General features: G+C 40.8%; 1 protein-coding gene across 4 annotated transcripts in view; it reads right to left on the bottom strand.

The window, feature by feature from the left end:
* PXK (PX domain containing serine/threonine kinase like) overlaps window positions 1-18,215 on the bottom strand; it is a 36,292-nt gene extending 18,077 nt beyond the window's left edge. For 2 of the 4 annotated variants that reach the window (XM_083869481.1, XM_083869482.1), the window contains exons 1-6: window positions 18,058-18,215; window positions 7,871-7,921; window positions 7,172-7,219; window positions 2,852-3,038; window positions 868-945; window positions 623-696 (exon numbers count right to left, since the gene is read on the bottom strand). In XM_083869481.1, the coding sequence (XP_083725607.1) occupies window positions 623-696; window positions 868-945; window positions 2,852-3,038; window positions 7,172-7,219; window positions 7,871-7,921; window positions 18,058-18,159 (540 nt within the window). In that variant the 5' untranslated portion in view covers window positions 18,160-18,215. Of the gene's footprint in view, window positions 1-622; window positions 697-867; window positions 946-2,851; window positions 3,039-7,171; window positions 7,220-7,870; window positions 7,922-15,968; window positions 16,177-17,987; window positions 17,999-18,057 lie in introns of those variants that run through there. The other 2 variants (XM_083869484.1, XM_083869483.1) reach the window with 2 other exon arrangements.
* Window positions 18,216-18,641: the final 426 nt, after the last annotated feature.

The following is an 18,641-nucleotide window of genomic DNA, read 5'->3' as shown; positions in this document are numbered from 1 at the left end:
CCCACAGACCTGACATGCATTACTACCACTGAATGAACTTTGCCAACCCTGAGCTGGGGGACTGTGTACATTAGGAACTGATAAGGCACCTTCTTCCTCTGCAGCAAGAAAAGCTTCCCTCCTCTCCCAGGCTTTAGTGACCTCCGCTCTCCAGTGAAGTCTCACAGATATCTGTGCTCATACAACTAACAGGGTAACACATTTCAGCACAGGAACAAAAGCAACTGTTGTTAAGGGTGCAATTCATGCCCCTCTCACCTATTAGTTTGTCAGTATAACTGAAGATCTGAGTAGGAAAACTCATGACTTTAAAAAGGTTCATCTCATTATTTTCAGTGAGCAAACTTATATTATGGTCAACAGCCACAGCATTACAACTGAAAAATCCTGAGGTGCAGGTTTGGGAACAAATGACCAGGCACAGGAACTTCCAAACTGGATTTGCCACCAGAGGAAAGAAATACAAGAAATTCCACAGCACACATCTACCTAAGGGCTTCCAAAGCTCTCACAAAGCCCGAGCTCTTCAATCTCTCTCTCCCCATCACTCATATATGGTAGTCAAAATCAAACTTTGAGTGAAATTGAGAAAGACTTAAGTATGAAATTAAAGCATAGATACCCAGCTTAACACTAGCCGTTCCTTTGGTTGATTCTTTATTTTCATTAAGAAATATTTCTTACGTATTCGCCAACCTACAGAAAAAAGTAAAGAAAAAAGTCAGCAGCAGCTTTAATTAAATACTGCTAAATCACCCAGCTCACAGGCAGGACAAGGTCTGTAAGTAAAGACAGTATTGGAATCTTAGGACAACTCATAGTTGGGAAAAAATCAGATAAGTTTTCATGCACACATGCCCTTCTTACCTATATCTTTTAATGGTTCAACTACTTCCCACTTTGGCTCTGATCGGAAGAACATTGAAACATGCTGTAAGGCAATTTCTGGAAAGGAAAAAAAGGAGACAAAGAGGGAGAAAAAGAAAAAAAAAGTTAAATATTTTTAAGACACTATATAATGCAATTATCCACCTATGAGGCAAGGTCCAATGCCAGAAGGAAGCCTTCAGGAATTCAGACTAAAAGTCAGCAAAATTAATTCAAAAGGAAATCAGATAAAAACACAGTTAGAGGGCACTTGCATTTTTAACCTGATAACTCAAATCCAGAGAGAAAACAGAGAAAGCACTGCTCAGAAAATTCAGCTTTACCAATCTCCATTCTATCTGTAGTGGAACTACATTTCCAAGTCTAAATTACAGCTCAGATTTCCCACACTAGGTGTACACAACATTAGGACATCAAGTGTTTCTGCTGTACCTGTAAAAGTGCTTTTATCTCTTTGACATCCATCTATGTTGCTATTACTAAGTGTAGTTTATGTAAACTAATTAGTTCTGTTTCACTATATGTTATTGTGCCCTTTTTTGTGCGGGCAGAGGTATTTGGCCAGCTATCATAAGGCTTCATACATTTTGGGGGGCCAAGGGGAAGGACACTCATCTGGTTAGTGAATTCTCCCACAGCTGGGAACACAACTGGCTTATTCATGAAGTGACTTGAGGGGAAATCTCAATGAGAAGTGGGAGGGAGAAAGGGAATCGTGCCAACAAGGCATTTTCTCTAACATGGCATAGAAACACAGCAAAAAGGTAAGGATGCACTGTTCTCTCTGCATTTTAACTTTCTTTCTTTAGAAATATGCTACAAAAATGTATAATAAATATCATCTCTGCTCCAGTGTTTAAGAAATGGCAAACTGATGGTGTCTCTAAAGACCATAGGCAATGACATGTGTCACGAGCTTCCCAGCAACTTGCAGGAAAAACAATCTTGATGAAAGTGCTCAGAATTAACAGAGAAGTCACAATGCCTCCTTGAGAATTTCAATTGCTTGCTCAGCATTAGCCAGCCAAACTGCATCCTTAAAGAGTTACTAATAATTTACAACTCCTGCACAGCTTATCATATCGGGAAATGTTCTTTGCACTTTGAAGCTGAAGACACAAGCACATTACATAAAGGGAAAGAAAAAAAAAGACAAGTGAAAAGGAAGCAGTGAGTTCCTGCTTCAGTAGGCTATGCTTCTAAGAAAACAAGCTTTGCATTTTGCAAAGAGTTGGTTTGCCTACGAACTAAATTTGTGGAGTGGATTTCATCACTAAGAGGAAGTTTTTTCAGTCTGTAAGACAAATATTTATTAAAATCCAATGGCTGAAACTGAAGTAAGACAAATTCAAAGAAGAAACTGTTAGTAATGAAGAAAATTATCACTGAGATATCATTTTAAGGAATCCAGTGTCTTTCCAGTATCTGAAGAGGGTGTCTGGCTTAGTCTGGCCTTGAAGAAGTACTCAACCCAGCTCAAACAATTAGTTCTAAAAGTCTCACACCCCAAAGCAAGGGTAGGAGCTGGACAAGACAACCACAATTCCTGAAAGATTTGGTGTTCAGAAAATGAGCTGTTTTAACAGAACACTAAGCTGACAAACTTAACTTCACCTTACACTGTGACAGACAAATTATTTCCCAAGAGCAACTCTTTTCATTTATTATGAATTGTGAAAAGTAGATGTCACTCTCACCAACGCCCTTCCTCCAACTTCTGCTTATACAGATCCTGACCCTCTTCACTCCTCTGTGAAATAATTCAAATATTTATATTTGACAATCCCAGCAGGATGCATGCACAGAGCTGGAGAAGTATTATCATAAATAATCCCGTGCACAGTATGATCATTTTGAAGATTTCCCCCCCCATGCTTCACTGTAGATCCTGGCCAGGACTCACAGCAGATACACAGCACATGCTGAAGTCAAAGTGAAGCACAGTTTTGTATTTTCTACTTACCAGTGTAATTTACAGAATAGTTGTTTGGGTCCAAGAATTTCTTTACCAGTTCACAGTTAGACAGTATGTGATGGGTGGTAATTACATCCAGATAGGCCTGGAGTCCCTTCTGTCTTTCAGCAATGAATTCACGCTCCATATTTCCAATCAACTTTTTTGGAGGAAGAGGTAGACTTAGAGTTGAGATCTTAAAAAGAGAGGAAAAATTACTAACCTTGCTCTCAAAATGCCTCAAGGATATAAAATTAGCAACCCAGAAAGCGAAAGTCTCTCAGCAGCAAGCTAACTACTGGATAACTCTTTTTGTACTGTGTGTGTAGAAGCTTTTGTATCTTTCCTAAGCACCATTATCAGAGTGAGATGACAGCTCGCATCCCACTGTGAAGAGATTAGAAAGTGGAACAACACTGAAAATACAAGAGATTAATTTTTTCTAGTGAGTCATACATTTAAGATCACAACCCGAAACTTTCAGACACTAAGTGGCTGCAATTTTCAGCCAGATTCCTTCTATGATGTACTTCTGCCACAGCACAGAAACAATTCACACCTTACCATTTTTTCAGGGTAAGATTTATGCTTTCTTATTTCTTCAAGTGCAGATTAGTAATTTCCTCTGTCTCTGTGTATTTGTAAATAATATTAATGCTAACTTTCTGTTAGTATTTTAAATATATAACTTCAAATATGGCGCAAAATTCCATTTTATCTTCTGAATTTGTTCCTGTACATTTTTTAAACATCCATACATCTTTCAACCCAGAAATAGCTGCAATCTGCCAGGGGATTGTTTTATACTGGCACAAGAGATCCAAAACTTCAGGAAAAAAAAAATCAGAGAAATCCTTCAAAATAGGACAATGAAAATAATTCAAAGCCTTGTGTAAATCAGATCAAAGAGATCTTTAGTGTTTAGATTCCATTACGTCATGTGAATTGCTAGAATACATTTTTCGTGTTGTTAACACATCATTGTCCTGCAGATCAAAGCACCTGCCTTGGGTAAGCTGAATCTCCATGGGAGTTATCTTTAAGAATTGTGTGTTGCAGGAATCAATTACACCAGATGCAATAACCTCGTTTCTAAAGCAAACAGCTCACCAGGGAGAAGACTGGGACTTTTGGTGTTTGAACAACTTTCATTTTAACATTCATTTTAACTAGTGGTAAAAGTAACGGATTAGTTCAACAAACTGGGGCAGAAGCAGCATTCCCCTTCCTTTCTACTTCCTTCATTTGAACACAGGAGTTGTCCCTGCTAACTTTAGCACTTCTCCTACTTCTCATTTTCTGACTTCAACTCACGGACTGGAAAAGAACTATAACTATGTCAGAATTACAGAAGCTGCTAATAAAAACCAGGAAAAAATCCAAAAGCAACCATATATCTCTTACAGCCAGTAATTCACCAAATTCATTTTAGCACCAAAGGCAAACACATCTCTTCTTTGGCAGACTACTCATTTCAATTCAAAACTGAGTTTCTAAACAAGAACTAAATCCTTTTCTAGTATTACTCACTTAAAAAGCATGTCAAATCATCATTACTTTTACCTTCTTGACCTGACAACCAGCCACCATCAGAGAGAAACTGACTCTAATTCATATGTTTTCCGACCACTATTTGTTTTAAAACTTATAAATCAGACTTCTCTGATTTTTCAGCAGAAAGTAACATTCAGTCCCAGGTTTTTGTAGCAATCTGCCAAGACACATAGCACAGCACAGCAAGAATACTCCAGCACAGAAGAACACCTCACTGAGGGCCTGACCTTGCAAAGACCCCACATGCTTTCAGACACCACTTCTCAGTGGCCCCAGCTCACCACTGGAGCCAGGATGGGCTTAGCCAGGGAAGAACCTGGGAATTAACATTCTTATCTCCAAACCACAGCCTCCTCAGGAATGTCTGTTCAAAAGCTGCAATAAAATGCTTCACAAAAGCCAGATATCTTGCTGTGAATTCCAGTACTTCCAGTACCAGCACTTCACTTGACAAAACAGAAGAGCCAATGATCTCCACTGATCTCTGTCAACAAAGTAAAGAGGAAGAAATGCAGAACTGACTGGAAGGAGCTTTTCAATCTGATACAACTGAGAGTTCAGGGAACCTGTCCTGAAACTTTCTGATACAAATCAGGGTCACATATGTACACTTCATTATTCTCCAAGGTATTTGTCAGGACTGCATTACCTAGCCTAGACAAGTCTGAAATTCTCAATCCTTACTATTATCACATAGGTAGTAGCAGATTAAGAACAGAAAATTCTCATTCCAGATCAACTACAGCTGTGCTCAAACATACAGAGAGGTCAAGTATGCCACAAGAACTTGGAGAACTTGGGCTTTACACTCAAAAGAAGCTCCAGCATTCTTTTAGCAGATTTCTAGCTTTGAAGAAAAAAGATTAGGGTTTGGTATTTTCTTATTTGTATGGAGTTTTGTTTGTTTACTCTAATTTCAGTATTTACAAGATGAGAACTTAAAGAGTTTTAAAACATGGCATGGGACCTGAATATTGTGATAGTTGCTTGGAGTTTTGGATGGAAACAACAGAGAAGTGTTGTGTTGTCTTAATGGATGAGGAAAGTTCAGCTCCAGCATCACAAAGAGTAATTTATAAAAAACTCCAAAAACAGTGGGAGAAAAGAGCCACTGCAGGAGACCAACTGCTAAAGCACATGGCCTGCTAATTTAGCCACCCTCTCATATCCTCCCATTGAAGCTAGAGGTACATTTTGATAATTCTCTTTAACGTTTTCCAGTCATCCAAGCAGCTGACATTTTTGTCCTGGATCTTAGTCTCTCTTGTGTCAAATTTCCCCTTTGTCCCACTCTACAAAGTTGCTGTCAGATAATTTCCTGGACCCTCCACTTTTATCACTCACCTCTATTTCAGATACAAAGGCTGTTTCTTTCTCAACTCCATCATACATAACCTATTTACCTTCACTTAATAGATCTTCCTCATAGGCATAACTTTGCAGTACCTGTCATTTCTGGATTTTAAGTGTTAAAGGTCCATTGCCTTCTCTACTAAAGCTGCCTCATTTGAAAGGTAAATGAGAAGGCAGCAAAGCCTTTTCATGCCTCAACACGTTCTATTCCCTCATGGTTAAGAGGAGCTTGTTATAGGTGGCTGCAAAGTGAACTCTTCCTTCTTTTTAAAACTTTCACCATTTTTTTTCTCTGTGATCTCTATCAAAACTATGTTTAAGACCACAATGACCCAAAGGTACTCTGATGACTAGTACCATCTCAACTCCTTGTGCTCCCATGGGTGTTTGTCTAATTTTAAATCCTGGATGTCTGTAGAGCAGGAGACACCTCTGTATTGCATTTATTCAGCACATCATAGAGAAGGTTTCTAGGTCATGATAAAAGTTCCTACGTGCTACTGCACAATTATGAGAATAATTCCACAAGGCAAACCATGCTGCATCTGTTGAATTATGACTGATTTGCCCCCATCCACCTGCAGCAGAGGAAGCAGTTACAGTGGGTTCTCAGAGCATACAAATCAACACCCTCACAGGGTTTTGCTCATCAAGGTTCATCAAACAGATAGTTGATTGGATTTGGGGAGGAGGAAGTGGAAGCAGTATTAAGCTCTTGAATTCATGAAATGCTTAACAAGGGAAAAGTTTAAAGTCACAAAAATCTATCCTCAAAAATCGTGTTATTCACTTTTTATCTTGTTTGCCCAGAATGGAAATCTCAAGTAACGAGTTTGTCTCCTGTAGATGTTAATCACTGCTGCTTCCCCCCTGTTCCCAAACACACTCACATACGCTGCTTTTTCCCACACAAACTAAAAAGAAATAATTGTCCTAAAAAGCAGAAGAAAACATACAGTAAGTCCAGTGTCTGACCAAGGAACACTACTCAGTGACACAGAAAACCATCACATAAGAAGCAGCATCTGGTAGTGCTTTTGGACGAATACAAACAATGAGACACATAGCACTTCAATGCTGAATTTATAAGGTTGGTATGTGCCTTGGCTTTCCCCAAATCAAAGGAGGAACAAATAAAAATGCATTAAACCGGAACAAGTCACAGGGCTGAAGGGAAAGATTCAGTATCTGCCAATTTCCTCCATTTCTATATAAATTGATCCTGTTGATGCTAAAATTCAAATTTTACAAGAGAATAGTTAAGGGTGAATAGGTACACATTCATGTTACATTTGAAGTCACAGTTTTTCTTTACACTTATGCAAATTCTTTTTTTTTTCACCACAATATTTAAAAATACCACAATTTTGAATATATTCTTCTAATGACATTTTTTATTTATATATGAAGAGCGAAAATTACCTGCAGGCTGTTATTCAACAAGTCAAAGTCACTATATCGCCTCACAATCTGTAAAATAAAAGACAAAGTTCAGGAAACAAATTACTTTTTCCATTAGCATTTTATTCCTCAAAATCCCATCAGAGGAAAGTAATTCCCATTTACAATCATCTTCTTTTGCAATATTTGTACAAATGCCTAACTGCTGGATTTATGTCATATTGCCAGAGAGCAAAAGAGTTTTTAATCACAACTCCATCAGACAGAAAATGCATTTATAAAAATTATCTTAAAACAGTACTTGTGAGCAAAGTTGTCTGCAACAAGGCATTTTTGCCATATTAGATGTAACAACTTTTCATACTCATCTTCATTACTACTTCTTGGTTTCATTGTTCTTGTATAAGCAGAGCTGTGATTTTAGCACTGAGAAAGGCAAACTGGCATTTGAGATTTAAAATTATGGTTGTACCAACACACAGTAGAAACACATGACAGGCATTTTTCTTGGAATATTCAGAACAGCAGAAGACAACATGCCTCTGTAGCTGGCAGCAATACTGTTTTTCTCCTAGTTTTGACCAAAAGAATTCAAGCACTTCATGTTCTCAATTTCAAATCAACATTTCTCTTCCAGCTCAAATTTTAAAAGCTAGACAATTTTCAAACTCTTCCTAAAAAGAGAATCCTGGTTACATGAACTACAACTTAAGAAATTACCTGCCAACTGTTTTCCGTTGAAACTCCTCTCTGGACACGGATTATGTATTCCTAATAAAAGGAAAAAGTCATTAGAAATTAGAACTAATGAGCTGAAGAAAGTTATTAGGCACTTCTTCAAACATGACAATTAACATTGTTAGAAAATTCAGATCCAGCACCCTGGGGAAGGTCAGAGCTGAGTTTGCTCAGACTCATCCCTAACAGTTGTTCCACTCTGCTTTCTCAGCATAGAAAACAAGGAGAGTTTCAGGAGCTTGCACACCTGTGGAGCACCTGAGCAGTTCAATTTCATTACAGAAAAAGCCAGTAAAAGCATACTCAGCACACATCTCTACCCAAAACAGCTGAAAAAACCTCTGACTCCCCACCTCCAATATCTAACAAGTACCCCCAGGAATTATTGCCACCATCATAAGGAAGTAAAATGCCAGTAAATACCCACAGGGACACAGCCTCTCATGATTTCTGTACTAGGAAGGTTACCACAAAAGCTTTGGAATGTGCTTGAGTAACTAGAACATATCTGTTTCTCATTATGTTAATTCTTCATTTAGAATGCATACTTAATTTTAAATATTTATATATTAGCTATGCAGATATATCTAAATCTCAGCGAGCCACTTCTGAATTTTAAGAATTAATTATTCTCCCACCACAATTACATTCACAAATCACAATTATGTTCAGTCTCTTCATTTCAAGTTCCACTTTTGTAGACTAATACCTGGTCAAAAATACCTGCTCAATATAACAATATCATTATTTGAGATTTATCCAGTTATCTCAAAAACAGATATGAAGTATTTCCTACACCTACTCAGACATACTACAAAAAAGTGCCCTACTTACCCCTACTCTGTTCCACTTTGAAAACACTTCTGATATTTCAAAGATCATCAACAAGACAACTCCTCTTTCTAGAAAAGGAAATCCTATACACCTATAGGATCCTATAGATGGATATATAGAATCCTATAATATGTAGATACTAGAATATAGATTGTACTACATATATAGGTTAGAATACAGATATATTGAGTCCTATAATCCTATAGGATCCTGTAATCTCCATTTTAGATATTTAATTAGTAAGAAACTGAAATTAATCTCGGCAAAGCACAGTAATAGACACTTCTTTGTCATTAGTACACACAAAACTCCACAAATACAGCTCTTTTTATCCATGTTATAAAGCCTTATTATTAATTATTAGTAAAATTAATCCATTAATCCCATGGCCACATAATTTACTTTGAAAAACATGAAAATGCAGAGCCAAAAAGCACAGTGCTGCCTGAGGAAAAAAAATTTCCAACAGTGGGGCAAGCTGGAGAATACCCAAAGCCAGATGAGGGGAAGTAGCCACACCAGAAGCTTTTACACCTCATTCTAACTGTACCACTCTGTTGTAGGAAAAGCCATGTCCCCTTTAAGCACATTCACCACCCCTGCCACACTCAGCCAGGGTGGCAGGACCTGCCACCAACCCCCCAGGGACAAGCTACCAAACATGGTTTATGTGAAAGTGCTGAATAATTTTTCGATTTCAAATGCCACCAGAATTTTGCTGAACTGGTTACATCAACAGGAGTCTTACACAAACAAAAAGGACTGATCAGAGCATTACCTACAGGGGTTTTTTTCAAATAAATGTTGCATTCCAAATGATCGTGAATAAACAACAATAACAAATTAAAAAATATATTTCCAGCACGTGGTGTTTAATATCAAATTTGTCCATTCTGTAACAATAACTCTATCTGACATGTACCTGCATCTCAAGCAGATAATTCAATTAAGTGAGTGTTTAATTCATGAAGTATTATAAATTTGGCTGCACAGTTAAAAACCCACTACATGCAGTTATAAGTAACTTCTTTCAGGTAGTGGGAAGTGTCTTCTGGTTTTGGAGTTTCCCTTCTGAACCTCACAGAACTAATTCCCCTCTTTCAAATGAAATTAAACTAGAAGCTGTTACACTGAAAAATATACCATTGATGCAAAAAACAGTGGGGCATATCAGAGAACCCCTCCAGAGAATTAAATTCTCATTTAACATCTACCAAGTAAGTAGTGTAAATCAAGAATTCTGACTGTTCCAGACAAGAAGCAAAGGCAACAATTACCAGCTGGCATTATTACCTTCTATATTCAACCTTACCTTATCCAAATTTTATTTACTGAAACTTCTTTCCAAGACCCAGTGCGCTGAGGCAAAAATGGTACTTCTATTTTCTAAAATTCACTTAAAAGATCCTTCATTATCAGAGCTCTCAAATATCTGTAGCAACTTGGAACTTAGCCTTGAGAAGAAACAACACTACTAAGCATGAAAACCAGAGTGATTTAAATCACTTCTTGTCCTAGCAGCTTGGTTGGAAATTATAGAAATCCAAGATGTCACAAACCAAGAGACATAACTGTTAAATTAGAATTAAAGTGTCTATTTTCAGAAAATCAGCCTGACATGGTCGCTCCATATTCTTTCCTCTTACCCATTTGAAATCATAATTATGGTATCTTCCTGCAAAACAAGAAGCCCAAATCCTCATAAATAGTAACACAAATCCACAGAGCTGATAACATTCAACCACTGTAATTATGTCTGGAAACTGTGACAGAAATCAATTAACGGGACACCTGGAAACCCATATTCACCACTGACATGGCTTTTCTTGTGACCATTGCTGCATTTTGGGAAGAGGCTACTTCACACACAGACAAAAAATTGCAGCAACTGCTTATTCGTCAAGTCCAAAAGAACATTGGCTGTTCCTCTGAAAAACCACGCCAGTGATGACTCACCACGTGCAGTCATTCATCTTTTCTAGGATTTTGAAAGAAGCAGAGTTATTGCTCAATCCCTTGTAGCACTTGCTCTTTATCCAGTGATTGTCATTCTCTGTTGTGGCCTGAGGAAATGCTCCAGGACAGGCAGAACACAAATTCATTAAACAACCATCAAAGCACCTTATTGCACACAACCACACTGCTCAACATGGCTCTTCTGGAGAGCCTTGTGACAAACAACTCGGGATTCACAGCTCATTCTCATGGTAAGATTATATTTTAAAAAAACATATTTGGGCCACAACTATTTTTCCCCACACTTATTTGAGCATTTTCCCATCCCATCCATATCTGCTTTTGTGGCCTAATGCACTCATCAAGTCCCTTTTTTATGTCACAGGGTTTGCAACTGGAAAGAGAAGAGCAGACACCCTCCAGGTGTGGCCATTAGTTCTGTCTGTATGGAAAAGTACCCACCACATGCTCTCCCTCAGCACTGACCATAACGAATTACTGTCCAACTCAGCACTACTCTGCCAATACAACTAATGAAAATGCCTAAATAGTCTTCTGAGTTGGTTGAGGAGCTTTTTCCCCAAAGCTGGTAACGAGACTGGAAGTCAAAGAACAGCAGTAGTAGAAAAGCCAGGATAAGAAATACAATCCCATTCCCAGTATCTGCCATGGCTACACGTAATCAGCAGACCAGAGTATGCTGAGTTCTAGTGAGAAGTTGACACTTCCTATTGCCTCCGTGTGGCAACAAGCTTGTCGTGGGATTATAATTAGCACCACTGATATATGCTTCCCATAGGACCAGAGAAGAGCTTTCAACTCTTCAAGTCTAAATGCACAAAAGCCGTTATTACTCTGCCAAATTCTGTTTTAGTTAAGAAAAAAACCTGAATTACAACAATCTTCTTCTGAGACAGGCTGATAGCGGGACTGGGACTGTGCCCATAGGAAATAAATGAAAGCATAAGGAAAACAGAGGCACACTCAGGATCATTTCTGTTCAGCAGCATCATCTAATGTAGGAAAACAGAGTGGAAATACCTCCAGAAAAAGCTAATAATTACCAGGGCTCACTCCTGCAAACAATTTTAGGCATCAACAACCAGGCTTGGGGAGGTCTATATTAGCTACACTCATGTAGAAATTCTCATGGCATCTTTCACTCCTACACGAATAGCTCAGAATTTTTCCTATTACTCAGTTTACCAAATAACTTCAAAGGAGCCCCAACAGCTGCTGGTTGGGAAAGAAAGGTCTCAGCTTGCAGAGGAGAGACAACCTCCTGCTCTGCTTTGCCCACGGGCAGCAAGGTCACCGTCAGCAGGAGCCTCCAATGAGACAGGCCACAAAACCATCCCTAAAACAACCTCCCTGGGTCCCTCCACACAGGTAAGGTTTGTTTGCTCTTCCTATCAGCACTGCCAAGCCACCTCATGGCACAACCTGGATATTCCTGCAGCAGCTCAAAACACATTTTTAAAGATGGCAAGGAAAGCAGTTTTACCTACGGGATCATTTCCTGACTGCTCCAATTAGTCACAAAAAGCTGAAATGGGTCGAGAGCAGGGAAAGATGTATAACCCCAGTTACACATTGTCATTTCCCTAAATCTTCTTCCTAATACTACAGAGTTCTGGATAGAGTTTCTGAAAAGGGATATCTTCCAAATAACCACATGGATCAGTGACGACCACACTGCATTTCTCCAATCTTTTGCTGGTAACAGTTTCACACTCACTGCGTGGGATTAATGCTATCCTGAACTTACACATTTTCACACAGAGCCAAGATTTAGGTGGTTGTGTTTTTTGGGGTTTTTTTCCCAAAATTCACCAAGATTAGTCCCTGGTGTTCCAGCACTTATTAAAATATTATCAACAGCAACTCAGAGCTGCTCAGCAAAATTTTGTTAACATTCCTGGATGAAAATTGCACAGCAAAGCACTCCAAATGTTTAACAATTGTTCTTTATCACCATTCCTAGTTTTTGAAACAGGAAGCGAACAGGAAAGAAGGCTTTTGCAGAGATAAAACAGGAAAGAAAAAAAAAAGTGGTGAGTTAAGAAATTCTTACAATAAAATGTAGAGACTCAACAATATTGGGTAATACATTCTGTTTCCCCAAGCAAACAGTCTCCAAATTTCCAGCTCAGGATAGTCAGTCTCTTTTTCCACAGATTTCTGCTTTACATCTGTTTAATCCAACAGGCTTGAAAAGCCAACCATTATAAAGATCCAGGTCACCTTCAGGTCACATCAACTAAAAGTTTGAAAGGGCTTTATTTTATAAGCATTAAAGAGAGGAAAGCCTAATTAAGCATGAATACAATCCCTGCTTAAGTAGGCTGGATTGGAACAATTTCTAGTAAGAAGCTCTTTTAAATGTTTATTTAGAAAATCTCCCATGTGGAAAAGTAGCAACAACATCAGGAGAGCTGCTCAGCCTCAGAGGCCTCTCTGTTACAGGGCACAGCACCTATTTGCTATTGCACAACCTGCCATTGAGCCCATCTGAGGTAGGAGCAGCAGCAGTGGTTGCTGTTTCCCCACTTCCTAAACAATGCAGGTGTGTGTGTGTCTGTGCTGCCCCATTCACACACTGTATCCCTTCTGTAGTAATGAGTCAGCCATTCAATAAATGAAAGCCATGAAGTAGGACAACTGCAAGGGGAAAAATAGGACACATATTTACATGTAATGAAACTTAGCGAGCACGAAAAGCTTTGGCGATGAGAAATCGCAGATTTTCAGTGCTCTGCATCACCCTGACCTTCACCAGAAAGGCAAATTACTCATTATTTTTCAGGAAATACTCAGTAGCCAACAAAAATATTCTGATTCTTATTGTACTAAAGTACAATATGGAAACTAATATTTTGACTACAATTTTCACAGGACCTACAAATGCAGTACTAATTTAGTAAGATCACGAGTGGAAACCATAAGTTTGGAATATTTAAAATCAGGTGCGATGAAAGAGTCAACTTTTGTGAGCTCAGGCTGGAGGAGAGGTGGGAGATCATCAAGCTTACTGACTAAGTCCAGTGGAGGAACTGTATTTCTGAAACCTCAAACAAGTGAACTATGACAGTCCCCTGTCATTGTTCCCTGTAAAGCCATGTCTAAAAGTAACTTCATGTTTGTTTTCGTCCAAAGTGAATGCAGCCTTGAAAAGACTGAATTCCTTGTAAAGCAGATGTGCAAAATCTTTTACAAGCTTTTAAACTAAACCCTACAGTCCTAGAAATATGTGGCTCTATTTTTCTGTTTGTAACAATGCAGGAAAAAATATAAATGCTTTTTCAATGTTTTTCTAATCTAAAAGCCATAAGTGTCAACATTCATCATTGCTTAAGGAAAACTGAAAACTCTGAAAGATTGTTAAGAGAGGGGATTTATTTCAGCTGTTCATTTCCAAATGTCTTTAAGACAACAATGTACTGTATCAAAGCTGGCTGTTTCACTACTTCAATTTCAAAATATGAAACACATGAAAAAGGAAAATCACTTCAGAAAAGAATCAAGAAATGTTCAGAAGAATATGCACAAGTCACCAGTGGTTTTACTGCTGAAAAGACTTGCAGATACAGATGTGCAGTTCTTAATAAGGAAAATGTCTAGATTATCATGGAAAAAAATAGCATCCTATTTTAAGGCTTAGAAAGAAGCCACTATTAAATAGTGAACACACAGATGAAATATTGCAATATGAGGCAAGTCTAACAGCCAAAATTTATTAAAGCTTTAGTGCTGTTGTCAGAACACAACATTTGGCATCAAGATGAGACACTTGCAAATGGCTTTAGTATATTGGATGTAATCCTGCTCCTATTGAAGGCAAAGAATGTAATAGCAACAAAACTTCATTTTCTACAAAAGAGTTGGTAGAGAGACCTACAAAGAGACTGACTCATGGCTATGGAAAGGTGCCCAACACACCCCTGGACGTTACACAGTTATTGCCTCTCTGACGCAGTGCTAGTGACTGAAGCATAAAGAGACAAAATGAAGCTGACTGGGCTTGCTCTTGTAATTTCAAATCTATTGGGTGAGATGCCATTGGAATGCACCTGCAATATGTACTTTTTTTGGATTTCAAAATGAAATGGACTCTGTAAGCACCACAGTATAGAATTAATTGTATTTAAGTGCACACTCCAACAAAACTCAGACTGCTTGTAACACACTTAACCAGGGAAACAACTTTTGCAAACATAGAAAGGCATAATTTTCCTCTTCCAGTTATGACTGGAAATAAATGCACAGAAAGAAAACCTCAGTGAACAATTTCTTTGTTGCAACATAAAAACATGGAGATTATGTTCCAGCTCAGATGTACTAAGACCAGTAAGAACTTCTGAGCTCTTCTGACTTGAACGAAGCATGCTGAGCCTGTGAGCCTATCAGATAATTCTGCAGTTGGCTCCCTAACAATCTAAAAAATCATTAATGGGGGGGGTGACCTACTCTTATTAAGCAAAAAGTGCAAATCCTCAAAAGTAGCTTAATCCCTTATCAGGTTTCTGGAGAATTCAGGTAAGAACATAGGAGTTTCAGGTTTTGTTTTCAGTTTTGTTTTTTTCAGTTTCACCTTCAGCCTCAGGAAACAGAAACTCGGCCTCTGCCAAGTACAGCCCTTGATTCAATGCTATGAAGTTTACACTTACCCAGTCTGTTGTACTAAATTTAAATTAACAGAAACTGCTTAGAACAATACAAAAGCAAACTATTCATTAGACACAAGCTTTGGTGTTCTGTGTGATATTTCACCATGTCTACAGAGCTTTTCCTGAAATTCTTCACCTTTTCCTCAGCTGTTTTTTCAGAAGACTGGCTATTTTCAGCACCAACAGAAGGTTTACATAATTACTAGTTCAGTTGCCATATTAAAGTTGCACCTAAACTCAGCCTAAGCCATCTTCATATGAGTGCTTTTAGAAGCTATGATCTACAAGGAAAAAAATACCAACCCAAGTTTAAAACAATTATTGCAACACTAAATAACATTTAAAAATCTTAATACATACTGCTGACAAAAGAATAGAAATTTTTTTCATGGCTTTAGAACAGGGTAGCTCTCCAAACATTAGCTTGGGATAAAGGCTTTTATAGATCTACATGTTTTGAAGATACTGTTTTGACATGGAACAAGGAACAAAACTAAAAAGCATTCAGTTGATGACAATCTGCCTCCTTCTAACTATAATTTAACAAAGTAAAATAATACAGTCTTCAGGCCCCACAAAACACACTTCAACCCTTATTTCTTAGAATGGCTTCATTTACACACCTCTTCAGAAACAAGGATTTCTTTCTCCAGCTTATTTTGAATCAGGAAAGTTCAAATCAGGGACAGCATCACCCACCAATAAACAAACTATTCAGACACCAGGGACACAAGATGAAGTATCTGAAATGACAGAATAGTCCACTTACATCAAATAAGAAACCAAGTCTCTGTTAATGGCTTCCTGTATTTTGTTATCCCACACTGGCTCTATATAAACCATCTGTGCTACACACACTTCAAGCCATCTTTCAGCTATCAACAGGGCTTCTGCAATAAAACAAACAATTACTAATAGATGTATCTTAGAGACAGATTTGAAATCGAAAGGCCTGGTGCTCCAGCATTCTGTTATTAAGAAAAGATCAGAACTAAACAGTAGAGAATTCTTCTGCAAACCTGTTAGTAATAGAATACAGACATGAAAGATGAGGGGGGTGGGGCAACATTTGCTATCAAACTCCCTCAGACAAGATGACACAAGAAAAGTCTGGACTGAAAAAGCTCGTCCAAGTGATCATTCTGAAAGAATTCTGTGACTTTTTCTTTTCTAGCCAGAATCATGCAAACCAAAGCAAAGAACACAAAACACTATTTGCAATAACAAAAAAGCATAATAAGGAAACAAGTTACCAATGAAACTTAACCTGGTTTACTAACTGGGGAGTATTAGGAGTTACACAACTTCTCACGGGACTTGGCACGCCCATCCTTCAGCTATTGAAACAGGTAAAAAGCATCACACTTGCCAGTAAATAAACCTCTCTAGTCTTACTTTTAAGAAGAAGAGTTGCAACAACTGAGAGCCACACAGCCTGTTAGATTCACAAGACCTTCTAGACAATTTCTCATAGATAACTTCTGTTCAGAGAAAGACTGAAATATCAATAAATGTGAGTTCCTCAGACAAAAAAAAAAAAAAAAAAAAAAAAAAAAAAAAAAAAAAAAAAAAAAAAACAACCTGTTTCTTAGGTGTGAATTATTTCTATGAAGAGTATTTAATAAGACAATCTGTAAACTAGTTATATAGCCTATGGTGAACCTACAGTTATTGTCATTCAGGTTAAGGGTATGCAACAGATGCAAGGAACCAGGAAAGGATCCACAGTGCAGGAATCAGAGCTGTGTAAGGGATGTAAGGAAACCCTCTCTCCATTTAAAGCAAGCTTCCCACTAGAGACCTGCTGCTGAGGTACCTCTGGCCTCCTCTCCAGCATCCCTGCTCTCAGCTAAGGCAGGAATCAGAAACGACAGCCAGTTCTGTGATTCACACTGCTGCTTGGTCATACCATAATGAAACCCGGTTTTAAAAGTGGAAAATAACTGCAAGCAGGACATTATAGGATTTGGATTATTACTGCACGCTCAAAGACAGTTCTTATGGGAGCACTGTGCATGTGTCCCGGGCACCCCAAAGGCATTAATGTGACCCCGAGGCGGGCAGGGCCATCGCTGCCCCAGCCCAGGCGCGGCCCGGGGGTCCCTGTGATCAGCCCCACCGGCCCCGCTCGGCCGGACCCGCAGGCGAATGCAGCCCGTTCACGTGTAACTTCATCACAGCCACCGAAACGCGGCAGCCAGAGCCCATCTCCGCTCCAAAGGCTGCAACAGCCCGGGGGAAGCAGGAATTGGAGTAGCCGGCAGGGCCTGGCTCGGAGCTGAGGGGAGGCAGCGCGGACCCCGCCGCGGCCGCCCCCGCAGACTGCCGGGGTCTCTCCGGGGGTGCCGCGGCTGCCCCGGGACCCCGCGGGCACCGAGGGGCGAAGGGGCCGAGGGACCCTCCGCTCCGGGCGGCGGCGGCGCGGCCCGACCCCCCGAGGGGCTCCGGGGGCCGCAGCCCGCGCTGGGGGGTCGCGGCCCCGCCGCTCCCGCCGCGCTCCCCTCGCCCCCAGCCCGCCCCGCCGTGCCCGGCACAGCCCCCGCCACCCCGGCCCTGCTACCGCGGGCTCAGCGCAGGCCCCCGCCCGGCCCCGCTCCCGCCGTGCCCCGGCCGGCCCCGCGGCCCCCCGGCGCCCCCGTTACCGGCTCCCTCCGCTCCCTCCCCCGCCCGGCCGCTCCCGCCTGCCCCCGCGGCCCGGCCTGCCCCGCTCACCGTGTGCGAGTGCAGCGTCTGGCTGGCCTCGATCTGCGCTGTCAGCGACACCGTGTCGTCCAGCAGCACCTTGCCGGCCGGCGGCTTCTCCATGAAGGCCATAGCGGAGCTGGGAGCGGAGAACCGGCGCCGCCAACCCGCTTCCCGGGGCAGCTCCCGGCGCGGCCGCCGCTGTCAACACGGCAGCGCCGCCGCGGGGCCTTAGCGCCGCCGCCCGCCGCTCCCGCCGCCCGCCGCCAGGGGGCGCCGCGGCCGCCGCTACCCGCGGGTTCCGCCCCGGGAGCGCGGGACGGGGAGGGACGGGGGACACGGCTGGGGATGGGGACACGGCGGGATGGGGGACTGGGAGGGATGGGGGACACGGCTGGGAATGGGGACGGGGAGGGACGGGGGACACGGCTGGGATAAGGGACACGGCGCGATGGACACAGCGGGATAGAGGGACTGGGAGGGAAGGAGAGATGGGAGACACGGCTGGGATGGGGGACACGGCGGGATGGAGGGACACAGCGGGATAGGGGACTGGGAGGGATGGGGGACACGGCTGGGATAAGGGGACACGGTTGGGATAGGGGGACACGGCC

The sequence above is a fragment of the Zosterops lateralis genome (genome assembly GCF_965231275.1).
Source record: "Zosterops lateralis genome assembly, chromosome: 11".
Classification (NCBI taxonomy): Eukaryota; Metazoa; Chordata; class Aves; order Passeriformes; family Zosteropidae; genus Zosterops; species Zosterops lateralis.
The sequence above is the reverse complement of the archived record's forward strand: the minus strand, read 5'-3'. Positions and strand labels throughout refer to the sequence as shown.